The sequence below is a fragment of the Drosophila grimshawi genome, unplaced genomic scaffold (genome assembly GCF_018153295.1).
Source record: "Drosophila grimshawi isolate 15287-2541.00 unplaced genomic scaffold, ASM1815329v1 contig_44, whole genome shotgun sequence".
NCBI lineage: Eukaryota > Metazoa > Arthropoda > Insecta > Diptera > Drosophilidae > Drosophila > Drosophila grimshawi.
In genome coordinates, this window is record NW_025063240.1 from 18,830,431 (window position 1) to 18,853,304 (window position 22,874).

The 22,874-nt window shown below is 42.3% G+C and overlaps 5 protein-coding genes across 5 annotated transcripts; 3 read left to right on the forward strand and 2 right to left on the reverse strand.

Moving 5' to 3' along the window:
- Window positions 1–743: 743 nt before the first annotated feature.
- LOC6557034 (LSM12 homolog A) lies at window positions 744–1,515 on the forward strand. The gene is made up of 2 exons (XM_043215391.1): window positions 744–1,050; window positions 1,107–1,515. Exons 1-2 carry the CDS (start codon window positions 763–765, stop codon window positions 1,434–1,436), a joined length of 618 nt encoding a protein of 205 aa, XP_043071326.1. The 5' UTR covers window positions 744–762; the 3' UTR covers window positions 1,437–1,515.
- A 37-nt stretch (window positions 1,516–1,552) lies between these two features.
- On the forward strand, window positions 1,553–2,149 carry LOC6557031. Its single transcript, XM_001983692.3, has 3 exons — window positions 1,553–1,680; window positions 1,735–1,871; window positions 1,942–2,149. Exons 1-3 carry the CDS (start codon window positions 1,609–1,611, stop codon window positions 2,084–2,086), a joined length of 354 nt encoding a protein of 117 aa, XP_001983728.1. The 5' UTR covers window positions 1,553–1,608; the 3' UTR covers window positions 2,087–2,149.
- Window positions 2,150–2,735: 586 nt separating this feature from the next.
- Window positions 2,736–6,409, reverse strand: LOC6557017 (calpain-B). The gene is made up of 2 exons (XM_001983691.3): window positions 4,914–6,409; window positions 2,736–4,804 (listed from the first exon to the last, which is right to left on the reverse strand). The coding sequence occupies exons 1-2, from the start codon at window positions 6,160–6,162 to the stop codon at window positions 3,243–3,245; spliced, it is 2,811 nt and encodes a 936-aa protein (XP_001983727.1). The 5' UTR covers window positions 6,163–6,409; the 3' UTR covers window positions 2,736–3,242.
- A 261-nt stretch (window positions 6,410–6,670) lies between these two features.
- On the forward strand, window positions 6,671–10,915 carry LOC6557039 (transcription initiation factor TFIID subunit 2). The gene is made up of 7 exons (XM_001983690.2): window positions 6,671–6,830; window positions 6,893–6,947; window positions 7,009–7,172; window positions 7,231–8,835; window positions 8,903–9,315; window positions 9,380–9,590; window positions 9,647–10,915. The coding sequence occupies exons 1-7, from the start codon at window positions 6,781–6,783 to the stop codon at window positions 10,770–10,772; spliced, it is 3,624 nt and encodes a 1,207-aa protein (XP_001983726.1). The 5' UTR covers window positions 6,671–6,780; the 3' UTR covers window positions 10,773–10,915.
- A 321-nt stretch (window positions 10,916–11,236) lies between these two features.
- Window positions 11,237–16,849, reverse strand: LOC6557048 (protein split ends). The gene is made up of 4 exons (XM_001983689.3): window positions 16,779–16,849; window positions 16,328–16,522; window positions 15,002–15,354; window positions 11,237–13,350 (listed from the first exon to the last, which is right to left on the reverse strand). Exons 2-4 carry the CDS (start codon window positions 16,362–16,364, stop codon window positions 11,314–11,316), a joined length of 2,427 nt encoding a protein of 808 aa, XP_001983725.1. The 5' UTR covers window positions 16,365–16,522; window positions 16,779–16,849; the 3' UTR covers window positions 11,237–11,313.
- Window positions 16,850–22,874: the final 6,025 nt, after the last annotated feature.

The window sequence follows — 22,874 nt, forward strand, 5'->3', positions numbered from 1 at the left end:
ACCTAAGCGCCATTTTTCATATATATACATATATTATACATGATATACGTTTTTATACGTTTGTGTTTTTTTTTTTGGATTGTATTAATATGTTTTCCGTTCGTGCTTGTTCCATATTTTTCGATATTTATTCTCGAGAGAGTATGCGCTTAAAATTGATTGTGTTTAGTTTCGCTTCTTCAAAAATGTACTAAGAATTTACTTACGCCAAACAAAGCTGAAAAATTATATGTTTTATAAATTTTCGGGGCGTTAGATATAATCGAAAAAAGCGTATAGCTAAATAGTGCTAATAAAGGTACATAATTGCATATATATACACACACACATACAATTTAACTAAATACGATGTCTTGAAGAACAAAACAAAGCAAATATAATAAAATAAATAAATCTATTAGAGAAAGGAAACCAAACGCTCATGCAAACAACAACAAAATAGACAGCAAAATGCGTTAAAAATAACGTCTAAATTATATTAAAAAGGAAAGGTTTACTTTTGAAATATATAAATATATACAACATTTATATTTAGTTATATATTTAGCATACACATACACTGTAAATAAAATGAAATAAAAAGATAACGAAAAATCCTGTTTTCTTGCATGAAGGAAATTTAAATGTTAAAAAAGGGATATTGTTTTAGTGTTGGTGAATTTGTATAATTTCACCACGCCGTTAACTGGCAATTGGCAGCACTTTTACTGGTAAAACTAGCACTTGTCACGTGTCAATTGTTTTCGCAGTCATCAGCGAATTATGAAAATAACGTATAGTCCTTTTCCCGCTGGCACCCAATTGCATGTGGAGACCTGCTTTGGGGATCACATAACTGGCGATGTGGTCACCTATGAGCATAGCGTGAAAATGTTAATCCTCAACTGCTATGCCAAAGATAACAATGGCAAAAAGTGCTGCAATAGGACAATAGTCAACTTGAACTATTGCAAGAACTTGCAAATTATCAAGGAGGCCAAAATGCCAGATAGCTGCAACAATACACCAGATAGCTGCAACAATCCACCAGTGCCGCTTAACTGCAAGCTCGTAAGCTGCAGATTACTTATATTTTTTTTATATTATTGACATATTTTTGCTTGCAGCTGAATGCTCGCTTGCAGCAGTCTGTGGTGCAACGTGAGAGTTTGTTGCGCAGCCGCAGCAAGCATGCAACGCCGCGTGCCCATCAATTGCTGCATATGCTCTCCAAGCATTTTGGCCAGCACGAGCTCAGCTGGCAGCTGGACAATATAATGGTGCTGCAACAGATTACTATCGCGCCGCCATATCGCAACTGTGACATCAGTAGCAAACAGAAAATGCCCAAATTGCTGGACTTTGTGCATCGTGTCGTTGAGCGTTTCAATGCACAAAACAAACAAGGAGGAGGAAGAGGAGGTGCAGGCGGAGGAGGAGGCGAGCAGGCAAAGTAAACACAGCACGAACCTCTGATATAAACAAAAATAATAATATTCTGTTGCCTGGCAAACATCTCTCAATACAAACAAAACAAAGAAAACTCACAAATCTGCCCATATGCTTTTTATTTAGTGTCTAAAATTTATACATAGTTTAAGTTGTGATCTGATCTGATTTGCACACACCATGGCCGATGACGAAGATAAGCCCAAGAAGCACACACTTGACACACTTTTTCAGGTTTACTGCAATTACAAGGTAAACCCACAAAGCATATTTGGGTTCTTGCAAATGTTTATAACTTTTATTTAGCTTGCTGCAGCTGAGCTGGAGACGGAAGAGTTCCACAGCATATTGCTATCACAGCTAGACAGTTGGCTGACGCAGGCCAGACTAATGCCAGCGCCCATAACTCGCATTCAAACCGGATTAATCTATATGCGATATAAGTAAATAATCTCATCAGCAGCATCATTAAGTATTTTAGATCACATGACGCATCTTGGTTTTTCTTCGCAGAAAATGGCGTCTGGAGTATGAAGATTTTCTGGAGGTGCTGCAAATATTGTGCAGTGAATCAGATCTCAATTATGATCAGTTGAAAGAAACACTAATTGCCGCCGGGCCACCCTTGGGTGCCACCGAAGTAGTTGTTGTCAAATAATTGTAGTCACAACAATTGTTCAGTTTTAATTATATGAAAATATATATAAACAGCATAATACATAGTAAGTTTTAGTTGATAACAATTGCAATATTAATTCGATACACTTTGAAAGCAACCCTTTAAAAACCAGCTAATGAGTATTTAAGTAGAACTATTTTATAAATACATATGTATTCTTTCTCAATCGATTCGGGGAGCTTTAAAAGTGATTTGTTTATATAGAAATTTTATGTCGAATAATAGATTCGTTTGTTCGATTAGTAACTGAACAAATATTTAATAAATTTTGTAGCTAAGAGATTGCAAAAATATTTATATATAGTAAAAAAATGTACATCAAATGTATTGTATATGTATGGGGTATATGTTTTTACAGACTGCTGGAGAGTTTGCTAAATAATAATGCACATTTATGATGTTTGTACTTGGCAACCTTTATGGCTATTGTCAAAAGCATAGACTGTATTTGTATATGTGTGGGCTCAGAGCGATTTCGTCATTAGTCACAAAAGAGAGAGCTACGAGCACGATATATTTAAATACTATATACCAGATACAGTGGTCGCTCGCTAAGTATAACAATTATAATTTAAGAAATCTGTTTTTAAAATCCTTTTGCATGTAGATATTGTTCTACACAAGTCAGTTATAATATTAACAATTAAAAATATTATTTTTAAAAGTGAGTGTTTCATAATTTAGCATTGTTTAATCTGACACCCTAGCGAGCGACTACTGTAACAGTAATATGTTTATAATGCCTGTGTACACAGCCGGCAATTTGTTTTGTTGATTTTCAGGTTATTATTTACTTTATTTCTTTTGGCTTTTTTCATATCGGTTATCGTCGAGCGTCGCCGAGTGAAGCGCTTCAAGGTCAATATAATTAATGTACACCGTATTCATTTGTATTTCCGCTTTACTCGCAGTTGCACTTTAGTCGTATTTGTTATTTTATAATCATTCTTGACTGGGTGACTGCATTTATGATTGCAGTCGTGCATCAACTGATTAGCATCAGTGCATATAAAGATTGTACATAAGTAAACGTGGCACTTAGGATTAGTTTAAATTGTATGTGGATTAGTAATTGCTCTCCCTCCCTCTTTCTCCCTATATATCTCTCTCGATCTATCTCTCACTCTCTGTCTTCTTAGGAGTAAATGGTTCGCTCCAGCCAATCATCCAGATTGAAGAATGCCGTATCGGAATTATCAGTGTCCCGTTCGCGGAACGTCTCAATAAAGGTCTTCACCTTAATGGCGCACATCAGGAAATCATCGAAGGGCACTTTGCCCTCCCGGGAGCCATAACGATGCGCCAATGCATTCAGCAGACGATTGTTCAAATGATAACCCGCTGAATTGAGAGCGCCACGCAAATGGAAGCCATCTATGCTGCCGGAACGTCTGACATCATACAATTTAAAGACCGCCCGCCATTTGGCAATGTCTGTGAGTAGCGCTTCGAACTCATCAAAGCCTAGACGACCCGAGCGATCCTTGTCCAGCATGGCAACCATCGAGCGTACCGCATCCTTCGAGAAGCCCTCGCCACCGACCATCACATCGCGCATGGAATGATCCAAAATGCGCTTCAGTTCTGACCAATCCACCTCCTCATCGTCGCCAGCAACGCTGTCGAAGAGACGCTTGAGTGCGATGCGCTGTGGATCATCCTCCTCCTTGGGCGTCGGCGGTGGCAGAGCGGGTGCAATGCGATCATCTGTCTCGCCGAAACCGACCTCATCGTCATTCTCCTCCATGTTGTTCATCGTTTCGGAGAAGACGCGTATAATGAATTCGCCCTCCTCGTTGGGATCAAAGGTCGAGGGCACAATCAAATAATGACCTGGCGGCAGCTTGAAACGGGCACAAACCTCACGAGTGTTGATGAAATGAGGGGAACGTGCCACCGAGGCACGATACTTGAAGAAGTGGAGTCCCTGTGGTTTCACCTCCATATCGCGATCCGTCAGATGATAGATGGCAAAGCCAATGGTCAGGCAATCGATGCCCACATTTCGCTTGCTGCGACGGTTCTTTTGCATGAGAGCGACAATAACGGTGCACTTGCCATCGTCATCCTCCTCGTCGGGATCCTCCAGAGTGATGACGTACTGCGGATTGTGCCAGAAGGTCTCCAGGAAGTTGCGACAACCGCCAGCTGTGACGCCCGAAGTCCACTCGCCCTCGAACATGGACATCTCCCATTTGCGACGCGAACTCTGTTTCTGTTGATCTGTCAGCGAATCTGGGTTTAGATTGCAAATCTCGACGCGATCGAAATTATTGAGAAAGTCCTGGAAGGACATCCAGAATTCACCATCACGATCGAAATTCAAACCAATCTCCTCCTTCTGGTCATCGTCTATGAAACGCCATTCAGGCGAACTATCACTCCAAGGTCCACTCCACTCGGCATCGTTGCCCCAAGGATTACGCATACGTATCATGGGAATTTTGCCCGTACGATTTCTGGTCGAGATGTCCAACAGACACACTTTCGTTATGGAGTAAGCATGTCCACGAATCAATCCTTGAGGTGTCTCCGCCTCGAGCACATGTGGATCCGGCTCCAGGGAGCAACCCATCATTGAGCCACGCTCCGCGGCCTTGGTCATAATGCTAAATAGAGTTGGAGGCGCCTCTTTGATGTCATACCACTCGGTGACGCCGCCAGTAAAGTCCTCCATGGCCTCACAAGTAGTGCCACCTAGAAAAGAACAGATATTTTTAGAATGTGTATTCAAATGGAATAAAAGATTTAAAGATAGCAATTGAATATATCTCTTTAGTCAAACCATTTTAATCTTTAAGCTTACCTTTGAGTGCTTCATAGGAGCCATGTAGCTTGGCATATGCTTTCTCCAATAGAGCACTCCAGAACTCACTCTTCTCGGTGGAGTGCATGTAGATCAGCTCGCCATTTACTGTGGGCAAGCGATCATCGATGACGACCTCGACCCATTTGCCATATTGCCAGAACTTGAAATGGAAGATACCCGCATAGTTCTCCTGGAAGTCCTGATCCGGTGGTATAACACGGAAGAATAATTTCGAGTCCTGGGTAAGATTTGCAGCCGCAGCAAGCAGCCAACAATCGCCCAGTTCTCCTTGCTGCACATCAAAACGCGAATAGCCCTCGACAAAGAACTGAGGATCATCAACAATATCTCCCGGACGCAGCCACTGAATATAGCGATCCGGACGACGCGAGTACATCAGCGATGAATCACTGGCCGGAAAATCGGGATCCTCAAACATGGTACCATTTGCCACACACGATTCACGGAGCGTGGCAAAATCATCGCCTTGCTTGCTGCTCTGGCGGGTGGACTTCGCCGTCGCCTTGCGTCCCATCCAGAACATGTTCTGATTCTCGGGCACTTTGACGCTGGTGAACTGTAGCTCCTGGATGCCCACCGATGGCTCCTCCTCGCGGCTGGGTGCACTCGGTTCCGGTGCCGATGGCGTTGGCATCGACGGATAAATCGATTGTGGTGCTGGCGATGTTGGCAACGGTGCATACGGCATTGGCATCCCCGGCATTCCCATACCGCCACCCGAGGGATAGGGCAGCGCCGGATATGGCGTTGCACTGGGATAAGGCATTGCACTGGGATAAGGCGCTGCTGCACTGGGATAGGGTGAGGCACCCGGATAGGGCATTGCCCTGGGATAGGGCGACGCTGCACCTGGGTATGGAGCTGCACTAGGTATGGGCGCCAGCGGTGTCGATGGATACGGCAATGGCATCGATGGCATTTGCGGATACAAACCCGTACCAGAGCCAGAGCCAGGATATGGCGTTGCCGATGGCTGTGGCATGCCCATGCTGGATCCGGGATATTCAGCATTTTGGGCACCAACCGTTTGCTTCATCACATACGGCATGCCTCCCATCGACTCCGACGTGGGGTAGGGCAGCGAGGGGTATAGCCCCGATTTGGGTGCGCTCTGCGCATTATCATTGTCGCTGACTTCATTCTTGCTGTAGCCCAGCGCTGCCAGATTGACAAGGCCAATGCCGCTCGCATGATAATTTTTTGGATAATTATCGATGCCGTACATATTTTTTTTTGGTTGTCTTTGTTTGTTTTTTTTTTTTTGTCCACTTCTTAAACTAATCAACTATTTGCAACAATTTCAATTATCGATTTATGTTGCGAAATGACAACAACTAACACGATGCTAGCAGCCGTTGTATGAGAACTGCTGACTCGTCTCGGGAAAATCTACGTATTAAATGGAAGAAATATCCAAATTTAACTTTCTTATGAATAGATGATTCACATCTTAACACTTGTGTGCCCATAAGTTTCTGCGCTGTAGATTGTGCGTATTTCTCCAGTACTCAGAAGTTCAAGTGTTGCATGTCCATATTATCCTGTTACCTAAAAACCTAAATTAATTCAACTAAACTGTGCAATTTTAGTGATGATTCGAAATTAAGCCTTTTATTTATTACTTTTGTACGTGCCCGAAAATGACACGCGCTGCATTAGAAGTGTTAAAGCTGGTATTCAGGGCTGCATTGTGCGATATAGAGTTGCCACTGTGCAGTGTTTTTTTTTAGTCAGGGTGGTATCGCGAGGAAGAAGAAGACAAAATGTGAAGAAAAATAAACAATGCAATAATACTATTTACGAATTTTGTGGAACGAGTGTGCATTATTAACAGCAAAAAGCAATGGATACACAACCTGAGGTGCCCGAGGCACCGCTGCGACCATTCAAATTATAAGTTTTTGCCAATTGTTGACTTGATGCATTTAATTAACGTTTTCTGTTTCGTTTAGCACGGCGCATCAGGTTGTGAGCCTCACCGGCATCAGTTTCGAACGTCGCAGCATTATTGTAATATATATATTCAATATAATATTATCTGTTTCTCTGTTTAATTTCTGAATATTTGCAGGGCATGGTGGAGCTGACGATAGTGCCAAACAACGAGAGCTTACGTCTGATACGACTCAATGCCAAACAGTTGCGCATTTACAGCGTGGTCCTCAACGATGTTTGCCAAGCGGAATTCGTCTACTTTGATCCCTTCCAGGACATATGCCACAAGGAGCCCAAGAGGTTAGTTAACTAACGTAACTAGTAATATTTATGTGTGTATAAACATTTGCATTTGCAGTCGCTCGTTGGTCGTCTACTCCAAGCATCATTTGACTGCTGCACAAATCACCGATCCCGATGTGAATAATGGAGAACTGCTCATTCAAGTGCCACCGGAGGGTTATTCGTTGATACAAGAGGGTCGCGGTCTGCGCATCCGTATTGAATTCTCCGCGGAAAATCCGAAGAGTGGAATGCATTTTGTAATGCCGCCGACATCATCGGAAGATGACACTGCTCAACTGAATTGTGCACACATGTACACCAATTGCTATGAGAACTCGACGCGTCTTTGGTTTCCCTGCGTCGATAGCTTTGCGGATCCGTGCACCTGGCGTCTGGAATTCACTGTGGATAAAAATCTGACAGCCGTTTCGAGCGGTGAGCTTGTGGAGGTGATTATGACGCCGGATTTGCGCAAGAAAACATTTCATTATACGGTCTCCACGCCGGTATGTGCTCCAAATATTGCCCTGGCAGTGGGTCCCTTCGAAATCTACGTGGATCCACATATGCACGAAGTGACGCACTTTTGTTTGCCGGGCATGTTGCCGCTGTTGAAGAACACTGTGCGTTATCTGCACGAAGCGTTTGAATTCTTTGAGGAGACACTCTCCACACGCTATCCCTTCTCCTGCTACAAACAGGTGTTTGTAGACGAACTGGACACCGACATCAGTGCGTATGCGACCATGACGATAGCTTCGGTTAATCTGCTCCACTCCATAGCGATTATCGATCAAACCTATGTATCCAGAACATTTATGTCGCGTGCCGTGGCGGAGCAGTTCTTTGGCTGCTTCATCACCTCGCATCACTGGTCGGACACATGGCTGGCCAAAGGCATCGCCGAGTATTTATGTGGCTTGTATTCGCGCAAATGCTTTGGCAACAACGAGTATCGCGAATGGGTGCAAACGGAACTGGCGCGTGTCGTCAAATATGAGGAGCAATATGGCGGCATTATACTCGATTGCAGTCAGCCTCCGGCTCCTCTACCCGTCTCGAGCACAAATCCAGCAGCAGCAGCCAGCAAGCAGCAGGAGATTGTCCACTATTTTCCCATCAAGAGTCTGCATACGGTGTCGCCCAAATATGTGGAAGCGATGCGTCGCAAGGCGCACTTGGTCATACGCATGCTGGAGCATCGCATTGGCCAGGAGCTGCTCATCCAGGTGTTCAACAAGCAATTGGTCTTGGCAACGAATGCGGCAGATATGAAAATTGGCGCTGGATTGTGGTCTCAGTTGCTCATCTCCACGAATATTTTCATTAAGGCAATTTTCACAGTGACCGGCAAGGACATGTCCGTTTTCATGGATCAATGGGTACGCACCGGTGGACATGCAAAGTTCTCGCTTACCTCGGTGTTCAATCGTAAGCGCAACACCATCGAACTGGAGATACGACAGGATTTTGTCAATCAACGTGGTGTTAGAAAATACAATGGTCCGTTGCTGGTGCAGCTGCAGGAGTTGGATGGCACCTTCAAGCATACGCTGCAGATTGAGAATACGCTGGTCAAGGCGGACATCACATGCCACTCGAAGAGCAGGCGCAACAAGAAGAAAAAGATTCCCCTGTGCACGGGAGAAGAGGTCGACATGGATCTGTCTGCCATGGGGTATGCTTGAGATACAATTTAAACGGAGAATCATCTAATTTAAATGAAATTTATTTTCCCTTCTTAGTGACTCACCTGTGCTCTGGATACGCCTCGATCCTGAGATGATTTTGTTGCGTGATTTGATTATTGAGCAGCCGGACTTTCAGTGGCAATATCAGTTGCGACACGAGCGAGATGTCACTGCCCAGTTTCAGGCGATACAAGCGCTGCAAAAGTATCCCACGAATGCCACAAGATTAGCACTCACAGACACCATTGAGAGTGAATCTTGCTTCTACAAGGTGCGTTGCCAGGCTGCGCATAGCCTCACTAAGGTGGCCAATCAAATGGTGGCCTCGTGGAGCGGTCCTCCAGCCATGCTGAACATCTTCCGCAAATTCTTTGGCTCCTTCAGTGCGCCGCACATCATCAAACTAAATAACTTTTCCAACTTTCAACTGTACTATTTGCAAAAAGCCATTCCGGTGGCCATGGCGGGTAAGTGGTTAATTTCTTATGTGACATATTTATTTATTTAATGATTTATTTATTTGTTTTGTAGGTTTGCGCACCTCGCATGGCATCTGCCCGCCGGAGGTGATGCGATTTCTGTTCGATCTCTTCAAATACAATGAGAATTCGCGCAATCATTATACGGATGCTTATTATAGAGCTGCACTGGTGGAGGCGTTGGGAGAGACACTCACACCAGTTGTCTCTGTGGCAATGCATGGCACTCAAATCACGACGGACAGCCTCTCCACAGATGCCAAGTGAGTGGCAGATAGAAAACTTTTCGTATGTGAATTTAACTCTCGTCCTTTGACAGATTGGTGCTGGATGAAGTGACGCGCCTGCTGAACATGGAGAAACATTTGCCCTCGTACAAGTATATGGTTTCCGTCTCCTGCCTGAAGGTCATACGCAAGCTGCAGAAGTTTGGACACCTGCCCTCTTTGCCGCACATTTACCGCAGCTATGCGGAATACGGCATCTTTCTCGATTTGCGTATTGCGGCCATGGAGTGTCTGGTGGACTTTGTGAAGGTCGATGGACGCAGCGAGGATTTGGAGCATTTGATAACGCTGCTGGAAACCGATCCAGATCCGGCGGCACGCCATGGTCTCGCTCAGCTGCTCATTGATAATCCTCCATTCACAAGGGAGTCGCGCAGCCGTTTGGATCGACCAAATCTTCTCGATCGCCTCTGGCTGAGCATAAATACGCTCTCCTGCGACACGAAGCTGCGCTGCGACATAGTGGATCTCTACTATGCGCTGTATGGCAGCAAGCGACCGAATTGCCTGCAAGCGAATGAGAATCAAAACTTCTACAATGACCTCATGAAGGACACAAGCAATTCAGGCAGTAGCTTTAAAAAGCAGAGCGACGTCAAGACCACAGAGAATGAGCCGACGGAGAGGAAACCTGCCATGGTCACAATTAAACGCACTGCAACCGAAGCCTTTGAAGTGGGTGACGAGATCATTAAGCTGGAGCGCAGTGAGGAGATCACAGTGCTCGATGAGCCGATAGAAGTGCAGGCCTACGACAGCGAGACCAAATTGAATATTCTCCCTGATGATGATGGACCCTCGGATGCCAATCAGCTGACCAAGCGTGTCAAAACGGAACTCTATGCGGAAGATGAGAATTCGTTGACGGTGCTCGATGTGGGCGAATCTACGCGCTACGATGATAGTTATGATGAGGCCAAATTCAAGGCGGATGGCAGTGTCAAGAAAAAGAAGAAGAAGGATAAGAAGAAACATAAGCACAAGCATAAGCATAAGCACAACAAGGAAAAGGACAAGGATCGCGAGCGCAAGGAGAAGGGAGATCGAAGGGATCCGCAAATCTCACGTCTGCAGACAAGGGAGGCGGCCACGCCGGAAACTCTCAGCTCAGCGGACAGCAGCAACAGCAACAGTAATACCCCGATACATGTGAACTAACCAATGGGGTGCTTAACAACAACAACAACAATTTATCAGATTAAGTAAGATTTTTGTAAGCATAATAGATTGTTCAACATATTGTAAGGTTAAAAAAGATTTCCCTAATTTACAATTTAAGATTAAAAATCGTAATAATAATATTCAATAAACAGAAATTTAATGGTTAACCAATAGATTGTTTTTCTTTGAACTATTTGTTTCTTCCATTTCCTTTTTGCATTTGGGAAGCCTGTGCACTCACCAGTGAAACAAATTCGGTTGCTGCAATGACTAAACTTCCCTTTTTGTAGGAAATGCAGGCATACTTTTAGGGGCGAAGTACATTCAAGAATTATGGGATCATTTATAAATGAACAAACTTGGCGAAATTTACTTTTGGTTCAAGAACCAATTCTAAGATAAATAATAGCTTAAATGTATTTTCGTATTTTGTTTATTTATAATTTAACGTTATTAAATTGCTGAACATGCAGAAACATTTTTACAATACTTATAACTAGACAAAGGGAGCGAGTGACATTAACTAAAGGAGCGCAACTTATGCTGATGATGCTGATGATGATGGTGAAGCCTTCGCCGGCTCTGGAGCCGTTGCCTTCGTCTCACTGCCGGCAACAGCCGTATCCTGCTCATCCCTTGGTCGACGCTGCAAATAGGTGACACTGCCTCCGCCAATGCCCGTTGCCGTCTGCTGCGCCTCGGCAGCTGTGGGCGTGGACAGGATCTTCACGGATGGCTCCGAGGGCGAGGCCAGGGAATGCAATTGATGCTGATGTGGATGCTGATGTGGATGCTGATGCTGATATTGCTGCTGATGTGCGCCCAATTGGCGCGTAGCCAGACGCATTAGATGCGCATAATCTACAGGTGGATGATTGCGATATTCGGGATGATCCTTCACATACTGCTCATAAGGCACGGGCACGGGAACTGGAACCGCCTTCACCGGGTAGCCCGCTTCGACGAGTGCCTGGAACTCGGCCTGGGTGAGCGGCTTGCCGTTCGGTGGCGGCAAATTCAACTGCTTCACCTCATCCAAGGTGCGCAACTTCGTTGTGGGCGTAACGCGCGAGGGTGTGGCTATGCCCGTTCCTTGGGAAACATAAATGCTCGATTGGGAGGGAGCGGGATGCGCTGGATAGTCGATGGGCTGCACTGTGGGCACCACATTGCGCTGCGATGCATGCTTAATGGGATCCCTTGGACTGGGATAAAAGTGGGCAGATGTCGGAGCCGGTGCAGGCGGTTGGGAACGCTCATAGTCCGCATATAGATGAGCCTTCTCATAGGATTTGGTTGGACTGGGCGTAGGCGGCTTGTACGGTTTGCTGCGATATTGTTTAGGCTTGGGTGCTGCTGTGGGTGGCGTCTCCTGGTAGTAATACTGCGAGGGCTGCGGCTGAGCAGGTGCACTCGTTGGATAAGCAACGGGACCGAGCCGCTTCGTCTCATGCTGCTGCTGCTGTGGTTGAGGATAATTGGGAGTGGGTTGCTGGAAGTTGCTGAACTTGAAGAGGGATGGGATGAAAGGCTGATTATTTGCATCCAGCAGCGAGTTGGGCGTGCTGGCCAAATATGCCTTGGGTTGACGCAGCGCCGGATGGGAGCTGGGTGCTGGTGGATGCTGTGGTGGTGGTGGTGGCAGACGTGTCACATGCTGATGCTGATGCTGATGATTGACCAATGTTGGCTCATTGTTGCTGTCCACATAGGCCAGACCGGGGTGACCCACAGAGCCGGGCTTGTTCGCAGCAAGCAGTTTCTCAATTTCCGATTCCAGCGAGGATTTGGCGAGTGGATGATTTGGTAGCGCCTTGTAGCTAATCTGTGGCTGATAGTAGGCGATCTGTGGAGGGAGGGATTGAATCAACTGCTGCTGCTGATGATGATGAGGTCGCTGTGGTGGCAGTGGCTGGGATTCATCTTCCTCTGGTTGTTGCTGCTGATGCTGCTGTTGATGTGGCAGATATTTGGGTCCACTACGCGAGGAGTAAGTGTTCGGCACCAGTTGCTGCTGGGTCACATAGCGCTCACGATAATTGCCCAAGCCCAAAGAAGGCTCCGCCTGCTGAAGCACCTTGTGCGTGGCAGCTGTGCTGTGTATGGGCAACGATTTGGGTGGCAGTGGAGCTGGAGTCTGGGATTGTTGCTGATGCTGATGTTGTTGCTGTTGGCGGAACTGCTCGTGATAGGCCCGCGCCTGTAGCTCCTCCTCGAGCAGCTTGAGGAACTGTTCCTCGGGTATGATCTGATACGGTTGCTGGGCATGTTGCTGCTGCTGCTGTTGGTGTTGATGTTGATGTTGCTGCTGCTGCTGCTGTGGACGATGTTGGTGTTGTGGTGCTGCCAGCGGCAAGGGCAGTTGATAGGGCACCTGGGCATAGGGATTACCGCGCAGACCCGGCTGTGGTTGTTGTATGGCAACCGTATAGCGTTGTTCCGCCTCCTGTTCCGTTTCCTGCTCTTGCTCGGCAACGGGTGTGGACTTCTTGAGGGGAGCACTGGTCGCGGCTGTCTTCACTTGTGCCTTGGGCTGATGACGCTGTATATCTTGCAGATAAACATAGTGTTGCAACTGGGGCGTGGGCGAAAGAGATTAAAGTGATTTGTGAATGTTTTATAAATTATAACGTTTAATTCTAGTCAAGCTGGGTGTGTTTTAAAGATCAACGTCCAATGCCAACGCCAAATGGCAACGATTAAATATATGGCAACAAATAACAACAATCACATTAAATAAGAGCAGGTTGAGGTGTGTGAAAATTGTGTGGCATCTAAAGTTTATATAACACGAAACAAATGACGTTGATGTCAGCAACAGCAACAGCAGCGGCATCAGCGCCAATAACCACAACAGCAGCAGCAAACAACCAACAGACAACAACCAACAACAACAGGCAGACGCCCTCGGCCTGGCTTCAGTTGCGGCTCTTGGCTTCAGCTGCTGTTGCAATCGATGCGCTTGTCGGTGGCAGCCGCGTTGGCAGACAAACAATTATTTATATTACACTCTGCAACAAAGTGTAGACAAATCATAAACAAACAAGAAGCAGCTTCAAATTCAATGCCTCAAATCTACAATGTTGTTGTTGGATTGTTATAATTTCTAGAAATAAATGAAATTGTTCCAAGTACATAGGATAGCTCTCCGTCTTTTCAAAAAACCGAGCTTTATGTTGATTAATATTGTATTTGAAGACACGCGATTCTCACTCAAAATTCATTTAAAAAGGGGGGCCCAAACTTGCCACAGCCTTAACATTCTCAAAACTGAGCCAAATTTCAAAAGCAATGGCTCTTTGAGCATGAGTTGACTAGTAGACAATCGCTGTATTCAAGTTTAATAAATTGCTTGTAGGGAATGGTCACAATTTTCGCACAATAGGAAAAATTACAGTTTAAAAACCCTAAATGTGCTGCACAGTGTTTCCTTCGCAATATTCACATTATTATTACAAATGAATCGTCAGCCAAGTCAAGGCGCCATCTAACTGAACATTAGCATGAGAGGAGACAAGGGGCAAATTGGGAGACATGTTGCATGCAGAAGTAGGGTGATTATAACATTATGTCAACTTTCTTCCCACGGCAACCCACAAACGCCCGCTATTGTCTTCAGTTGGCTGCTGTCTACTGTCTGCTGTCTTCCCGATGGCGGTTGTTGCACAGTGGTGCAAATTGTGTTTGATGTGGCATGTTGGTGCCATTTGTTGTTGTTGTTGTTGTTGTCGAGTCTAACGCGTCAACAACAGCAACAATCATTTTGTAATTATTCATTTGTTGTCGCTCGTGACTTACATTTGGGCCTGTAACAAATGGCATTTATTATATTCGCTAGCGCTTTTAATTTTTTGTATTGTTTTTACTTGTAGATTTTGTAATATAAACTTTGTCTTTTTTTCCTTTTATTTTTTTTTTTTGGGTAATTGCAATTGCTTTAATATCTCAAATTTGTTCCCAAAATGATGAAAATTCACAACTCAATTGCCGTTCCCAAAAATTGGTCAAGGTTTCTAAGCTGGGGGCCAACGAAAGGCGACGTTTCAATTTCAATTTGAGTTCGTTTTTGTCGTTGTTATTTTCAGAGTGTTTTGCATCCTGCATTTTGCAAAGAATCGTGTAATTCAGCTGAGTCACGATCCACAATGTAAATTTGACGAAAGTCAAGCATAAATTGACCCTTACACATTTCTCTCCCCCTACCCCCCATCCCCCCTTGAGCTCACCTCTTGACTGTGCTCCAGTAATTGTGCGGCATGTGGACGCGAATTGGCTGCTGCAAAATTGCGCAGTTGCGGCTCCTGATGCGACTCGTGCTGCTGATGCTGGTGTGGGGCAATGGGGCGTATGATAAATTGATTCGGTTTCGGTCCATATATCGTCTCCTGACCAACTTCGGGATCATCGCCACCAACTTGAGCTGACTCACTGCGGTGATTGGGATAGAGAGATGTCTCCTTGCTGCTCACCTGTCGCTTATCTTTCGTTGACTCCACTTCCACTCGGGGCAGTGTGGAGGCGGCGCTGATTTCGCTGTCGCTCTTGGGTGCAGCCTCCAGCGCCTGGACGCTAAGGTGGCCTGTATGTGGGTGGACAGCCAGAGTGGCAGAGATTTGTTGGTGAGTGTGCAAATAGAAAGGAAATTCAATAGAAATGGAAACTTGTATAAAGTGTAAAATTTTATGCAATTTGCTATTGGCATTTTATTGTATTTTTCTATATTCGGACTCTAATTTTGGGTATTTTAACGAGCAGTTAAAAGTTTCCTTGCCAATCGGGATTTTTTAAGTGCTAATTAAAATGTATTCCATTCATTTTTTGCAAGATTTCAGCTAAGTCATTTTAAATTAACGCTCTTAAACTTTAATTGCAAGTGCTTCACATTTTATGTTCTTAATTATCCACCAAATCTCCAAATTAAAAAAATAGCTGTTACTAAATCTTACACAATAAAAAGCGATTGTTAAATTTTATTTCAAATCTCAATTGTTTTCCAGAAATAAACAACATTTGAGTCGTTTCAATACTTCTTATTTTCTTCACCAAAAGTGGACTGTCGAACTAAAGTCCATTAATAACTTCAAGACACCGTGTATAATAAAAGTAAACCTCTTTTGACGGCTTAAGTTCTTAATTTATTTCCACTTCCTGTGGACATTAATGTTGTATTATTAAAAATCTCAATTTCATGATACTGACTCAATTAAGAAATATACTTTACATCTAAGCTGAATTATTGGAATACAATATTTAGCTCAGATATTTTGTGAAGTAGGAAATAAATAAAATCAAATATTTGTGTAAAAATATATTTGTGAATTTTTTGAATATCAACTTCAGCTTCAGGTCGTCTCTTCCACTACTAATGTAAATATTAAGTTTTCTATTAACTCGACTCTACAAATTATGCAAATATTTCTTATTGTTTCAAGTCAGTGAAGATCTCAATCAGACAATTGCAATACAGGGAGAAAAATAAACATTAACATAAAACACAACACTGAATTTTCAATCACGATTTTTAATTTTGTTTTCCCTGTCGATACACTCACCCAGCAAAAGTGTTAAGGCCAATATTTGAATTCTCATTGTGAGTCGTTGTTGTAGTTGTTGTTGTTGTCGGCAACGGACTAGTAATTGTATATCTTATGCAGAAAGTTGTTGTTTAATACTTTCACAGTCACTTCGGAGATTTCCTCTTTTTCCTTATTATTTCAAATTGAGATTACTGCATTAAGCATTGCTGGCTGCGTGAAAGAGACAACACAAGAAAAGCACACAATTTACAATATATAGAAACCGAAAAATAAGACGCTCACGACGATTATAAGCAATTATATAATGTTGTGTGAAGATTCCAAACTTTAATCGCTGCTAGCCAATTATTTATGGCTGTTGCTTTTAATCCTTGGAAGTGCTCGCGTCTTGAATAACAAGCGTGAATATCTACAAAATGCAGATGACGACGATGATGATGATGATGATGATGTAGCGACGATTTACCGTTTTTTGTTTTTCCTGCCTGTGTTGGCAGCTTAGCCGGAGCAGTAAATGCGGTGTCTTGATCGCGCGCGTTGCACGTTCGACAAACGAATCTTTGCCATTGTGCGGCCAACACTTGTATTTATAAAAAGCCACACAGAGCCGAGTGGCCCAAGACCGAAACCGAACCGTTGTCGACCTTTGCGGCGGGCAACAAAGAGAAAGGTTGGCGGCAACAGCAACAGCAGCAGTCACTGTAGAGGCTTCTCTACGGGTTACTCTTTATTTTGGAGTGGAGTTGAATGTTTTGCCTTTGCTTTTGCGGAGGGGGCTATTTTGGTTAATTCGAACGTTGACGGCGGCACAAACAGCTAGTTAGACGCTTGTTTAAATGCCCACCCGTGCATTTTGGGGGCAGCAGCCAGTCAGCCAACCGCCTGGAAGCGTTTGCTGCAGCCAAAATGCTAACGTGACACTAAATTGCCCGTCCACGCCTCCCCCTGCTGCTGCGCAGCTGCTGTTTAAGCCTGGATCAGGGACTGGGCCGGGACTGGGCCGGGCCTGGCCTGGCTTGGCCTGTTCGAGAGGCTAAAGGGCACATTTGTGTTTTCGTTGGTGTTTAGTTGCGCGGCAAATTGTGTGCATTATATATTTAACAAGCTCTACAATTTGCGCATTTGCATTTGCATTTACCTATATTTAATAACGCCCCCGAAACCAAGTTCGCTGCCTAAGTCTTTCGTTTGACATTTGCAATTGCCACCGGGCAGTTATCGCGATTTTCTTACACACACCGAAAAATTAGTAGACTGCATGGAAAAGCTGTTAAAACTTATCGGTTTGATTATGCTCTTCTTTAATACTATGTATTTTTGTTTTTATTCCTCTTCGAGTAATTTTATAGTCATTATAGTAATTACAATGTATGCCTTACTTTAGATGCACATGCAAAGACAATTTTCACTTTACATGAATAAATATTTTATGTAATTCAATTAAAAAAATATACTTTTAAAAATCGCATGTGAATGGCACTTGAACCTGTTCCTTTTCCTGCTAAGTCCGTCTATTGCTTAAGATTTCATGAGCGCAACATTAGCAAGAGTTATTTAAGCAAAATATATATAAAAATGCTACATTTATTTAAATAGCCACATATTCATCCTAAGGAATGATTTTTCTTCTTTGCGTACATCTAAAGATTTCAGTGCATGCGTGGGCTTCAGCTATAGGCTTCAGTTAGAGTCTGGCATCAATTGGCAATTTGGGCAATTGCACAGCGAATTAAATTCAAGCTCTCTTACCCAATTGCTAATTGCCTGTCTTCGTCGGTTGTCGCTTTGACTTTTGTTGTCTGTTGTTGGTGGTGTCAAAGTTAGCACGGTAGCTGTGAAATCTGGCGCTGAGGAAATGGCCTGGCCAAATTACAGACTTGCCGGCATTTCCTCATCCTTAACAAATTGATTAAGACAATTGTGCTTAAAGCAATCCAAATAAATAAGTTGATAATTATGCTTGGAAGATCTGTGAAAATTGTCTGGCAACATTTGCGCAACAGCAGCAGCCGCAGCAGCAGCAGCAACAGCAGCAACCACATCGATCAATTGCAGGCAACAACAACTAGTTTGGGATTTACTTATTATAAATTCAGCCAGTTGTTGTTGATGTTGTTGTTGTTATTGTTATTTTGCTCACATTGTCATTTAGTTGTCTGCGTGTTGCTTGTGAAATTGTTGCATTGCCTACTAGACGAAGACGACAGACAAAAAAAAAAACAACGATGCGATCAGCAACAATAACAGCAGCAGCAACAGCAACAACAGTGGCAACATCTTCTTTTCTTTTACTAGTATTTATTATTATTGTATTAAAGGTTTTTTTCTGTTGTTGTCTAGTCTTTTTTTGTAGCACAGCTTTTAATTTCAAGCAGTGTTTTTTGTTGTTGTTGTTGTAGCTACCAGAAATGCAACAGTTTGCATTCGACTTCACGTAAATCAATGATGATCATGATGATGATGATGATTATTATCGTGATGATGATGATGAGTTGGATGATGATGTTGCTCTGTAGCTGCTCTCGGCTGCACTTCACAGTTTGGCATTTGCATTCAGTATGTTATTTTTTTTTTATCGGTAGAATGTTGTTGATGCTTTTTGCGGTCGACAGTTTTATGCTCTACATTTTATGGGTATAAATTTTTATAAATGCGACAGGCTGCGCGACTTCGGACAGAAGTCAACCTTAGCATTTAGCTTATGCTTTTTGATATACATACTGTTATTGCGGGACACACACAAGCTGAGAAATCTTAATTGGCAGACTCTACGCGAATCTATTTCAAGTTGTTGTTGTGGTTGTTGTTGTTGTTAATGAAATGTTGTGCTGGACAATGGGAATTGCATAATCGTCTTGGTCGTCGTGCAGATGTCAAATGTACAAATAATACACAAACATATATAGATATGTAATGTTAGCTTGTTTTTATACCTTTACCGCTATTTGTCATGATATGGCTGGTAATAATAATTATAGGTAATCTATGTGTGTATATAATTTAAATGTAATTAAATGATTATTTAATTAACATTTCAGCTTGTTTATGGTATTGTATTGTATTGTATTGCAGAAGTTTACCAAGTAATTTAATTGGCCTAGTCGTGTGAGCTTAAGTGAATCTGCCTCGTTAAGAAACTCTGTCAGTTAATTAAAAAGAGACAAAATTTCGGAAAAAAAACTGACAGCTCGTAAAGTTTGTATTTAAATTTTATTATACAACTTAGCACTAGCAAAATTTATTTGAAATCTTAAGTCAATTACTTATGGATCTAGAACTTGAATAATGTGCTACTTAAAAATGTAATATTTTAACATTTTTAATTGCATACTTCGGAGAGCATTTTAATTACAAAGTTCTGTTGTATCTATAAGAATATTATTGCTTATATAATGATACCATATCATCTGTATAACTATTAACTCCCATATCCTATTTACTTAAATAATCGCATTAATCATAAGCGTTCAAAATAATATTAGCATTAATTAAAGCGTTTTGCGACATTAAAACTTGCATTCTAATTTATGTTTAGCTTGGATATAAATACAATTAATATGGCTTAAAGTTAAGCCAAAACTTTTTGCTGGCTTGCTTGTTTGTTTGCCCAGAACCAGTCGAGCGTAAAACTGCCATAAACATAAACAAATTCGTGATTCATGAGTTGCTAGACTATAATTCGCCCTCCCCAACAAAAGAGACGACTCCCATATCTGCTGCAGCACCAGTATCTCAACTGAAATCTCCGCTTGTATCTGTATCTGATTTTGAGTCCGGGTTCCACTGAACCGTTGCCTCACACACACACAAATACCGTTATATATGCACACTCGTCTACTGCATAATTTGCTAATGAGCGTGGCGTTTAGTCAACTGTAGACAATTTGGACTGCCATTACATGATGATGTGGGGGGCAAATAGTATTTTTGGTCTGACTTTTGACTCGGCATTACTGTTATATGATTTGCGTTTTCCTGTATTTTTTTCCCAAATATTTTCGGCTGCCAGGCCAGACAAGTGTTTCAATTTCAATTTCATAAACACAGACTGTTAGATGAAATTAATGGCCATGTTAAGTGCTACACGCTTGGCCAAAGTTGAGATTTTCACTTGCACTGAGTGCATTTATGATCAAAATATATATATTTATATATATATGTGTGCATATGTGCATTGAATGTTTGATTTAATGTTGCTGATTGCCCCATCAGTTGCCACTAATGCATTCGATAATGAGCTGTGGCAGACAATTGATAGACATATGCTTATGGACTCCATCTCAGCACAATCTCGGCGACCTTGCGTTAATTTATGTAGTATGCGCAATGCGATCGTAAAATGTCAGGGGGCACAAGAGAAGCACAGCTGAATACAAACGACATTCAAAAAAAAAATATGTTTGCATTCCATTGAGAACAAATTAAGAGGAGATCTTGGAAATGAAAAAATTGAACATATATTAAAAACTGTATATGTGTATGTATGACGAATAGACTGTTTTTGCTGAACAAAAATATGTATGCCTTATGGGATCTTAGAAACGTCCCTGTGCCCATCAAATACTTTTGCACAACATCATTTTACTCTTTTGACCCATAGTCAATGGGTATTCAGGGTATTAAAATGCTGTCAATGGTGAATATTAACCCAATTTGTAGCGTGTGGAATTTTAATTTATGCTTTTGATGAAAACATTTTCCTTTTTTCCGCTGTGTGAACATTTACATGCTATTAGTATGGTGACAAGAGAGTTGGGCAAATAAAAGCATTACCAAATTAAACAGAGATTGTCGTTTGCACAATAAATTGGTGACTCTTAATAAAACTAAATATAAAGAAACCAGAAAAGCGTTGCAATAGCAAATGCAGCCCAAATACCTATAACAAAAACAACAGCAAACCAACAACATCCACCAAAGAGTTTAGCCCAAAAACCTCAACGGATCCGCCCCAAACAATGCAACAAGTTATGAATGACAACTATGATTATAATATATATATATATATATATATATGTATATATTTATGTATGTGTGTATAAGTCAATGGAAATAATCATAGAAAATAAACAAAAAAGATTTTCACACTACAAAGGCAGCGACGACAACTAGCGAAGCATGTAAACTCGTCTTTGGTTTAACATTAGCAATAGGCCGCCCCAACCCCTTTAAGCCGCCTGTGGAGGGGCTTGCCCCCAAACGACTTCATTTACATTTTGGGCGTGAGAAGAATGAATGAGGCATGCAAAAATATGACAAACAAAAAATACATATATACAAATATATGTACATATATATATATAAAAAAAACACATCTTTCCCAGATGCATGTGCACCTGGTTTTAGCTTTAATTAGATCTAGTTGTTATGGTACTATTTATTCGCGCAACCGGCACCGCCCTTGCGGTATCTCTTTGCACATCTATCACATATATCCCATGTGCTGTTTTTTTTTTTTAAATTTGCGTGCCCTGAAATTACTATCTGCCGTGTGATGTAAGAAATTTTTATGCAAGTCCAACTAAAACTGATGCGGAACTTGGTGAATTTTATATGTGTATGTGTGTGTGTGGGAGGTGGGGGAGGGAAATATGTGCATGTATGCATAGAGTGCGACGGTGGCAATTAGCATTTGGGATTTCCCAAAGATATGGCAGCACTCTGGCCATGGTTTATGCGGTCGCACAGCAATTAAGTTCTTTTCTATTAGTATGCCTTAAACGGCGGGCTGATCAGCCGCCACAAGGCTGCCAAAAAGATTCGTGTGAAATGTTCACACATTACACAGTTAATCATCGCAATGAGAATGGGCATGTAACATAATAATTACACATGCCTATTTATGTAGTCATTTAAGTGTAATCGTAGTCGTAACAATTGTGAATGAACAAGGATTATCGTTGGCAATTTGGAGGAAAGTGCATAACGATATTGATCGCACTCTGTTTGCTATTTACCAGCACTGGCTTTGCCATTTTTTAACAGTCATTCGCCAGCGGCCAATTATTTACATTTTATGAGAAAAACAATGACTTTAACGAAGTTATGGCCGTGCGTTACAAAACCGTTGATTATCAACATGTTTTTGGACAACAAATATAATTTTTGATAAACACACACACATGTCAATGTATGCCAATTCCATCATCTTTTGAGTCCCAAGGTTTATTACAAGAAAAAACCGCTGAATATATGGATAAAAAAATAAGAAAACAAAACAACGATGAGAAAATGTGCACAAGACAAAGCAATTTTTGCTTAAATACCAGCAATTAGGCACGCACCCGCACAAGAAATAAATGTCTTTGAAAATGGCCAGCACATTTTACAAGCTGACATTTCAATGGAGTCGCCAAATGTTTTAATTTAACAAAGCACACACGAGAAATGAGAAATGTCAATGGCCAGCGGCTAAAAATGCGTAACAGTTGCAGTTAATAACATTAAAATGCGTTTGGCTGGCATTAACAAAACACTATTTTTTTTGTATTTGCAATCAGGCTAGGAAACTTGATTCGGTAAACAAGCTGCCACCTTGGCATTTAAAATGTGGCAAAGTGCA

Coding starts and splice junctions, on each gene's coding strand:
- LOC6557034 (XM_043215391.1), top strand. CDS start 763: ATGAAAATAACGTATAGTCCTTTTCCCGCTGGCACCCAATTGCATGTG. Junction 1,051..1,106: donor TGCCGCTTAACTGCAAGCTC/GTAAGCTGCAGA, acceptor TTTTGCTTGCAG/CTGAATGCTCGCTTGCAGCA.
- LOC6557031 (XM_001983692.3), top strand. CDS start 1,609: ATGGCCGATGACGAAGATAAGCCCAAGAAGCACACACTTGACACACTT. Junction 1,681..1,734: donor AGGTTTACTGCAATTACAAG/GTAAACCCACAA, acceptor ACTTTTATTTAG/CTTGCTGCAGCTGAGCTGGA. Junction 1,872..1,941: donor TTAATCTATATGCGATATAA/GTAAATAATCTC, acceptor TTTTCTTCGCAG/AAAATGGCGTCTGGAGTATG.
- LOC6557017 (XM_001983691.3), bottom strand. CDS start 6,162: ATGTACGGCATCGATAATTATCCAAAAAATTATCATGCGAGCGGCATT. Junction 4,805..4,913: donor CTCCTATGAAGCACTCAAAG/GTAAGCTTAAAG, acceptor GTTCTTTTCTAG/GTGGCACTACTTGTGAGGCC.
- LOC6557039 (XM_001983690.2), top strand. CDS start 6,781: ATGGATACACAACCTGAGGTGCCCGAGGCACCGCTGCGACCATTCAAA. Junction 9,316..9,379: donor CATTCCGGTGGCCATGGCGG/GTAAGTGGTTAA, acceptor TTTGTTTTGTAG/GTTTGCGCACCTCGCATGGC. Junction 9,591..9,646: donor AGCCTCTCCACAGATGCCAA/GTGAGTGGCAGA, acceptor GTCCTTTGACAG/ATTGGTGCTGGATGAAGTGA.
- LOC6557048 (XM_001983689.3), bottom strand. CDS start 16,364: ATGAGAATTCAAATATTGGCCTTAACACTTTTGCTGG. Junction 15,355..16,327: donor GGCCTTAACACTTTTGCTGG/GTGAGTGTATCG, acceptor ACCCACATACAG/GCCACCTTAGCGTCCAGGCG. Junction 13,351..15,001: donor TACTGGAGCACAGTCAAGAG/GTGAGCTCAAGG, acceptor CCCACGCCCCAG/TTGCAACACTATGTTTATCT.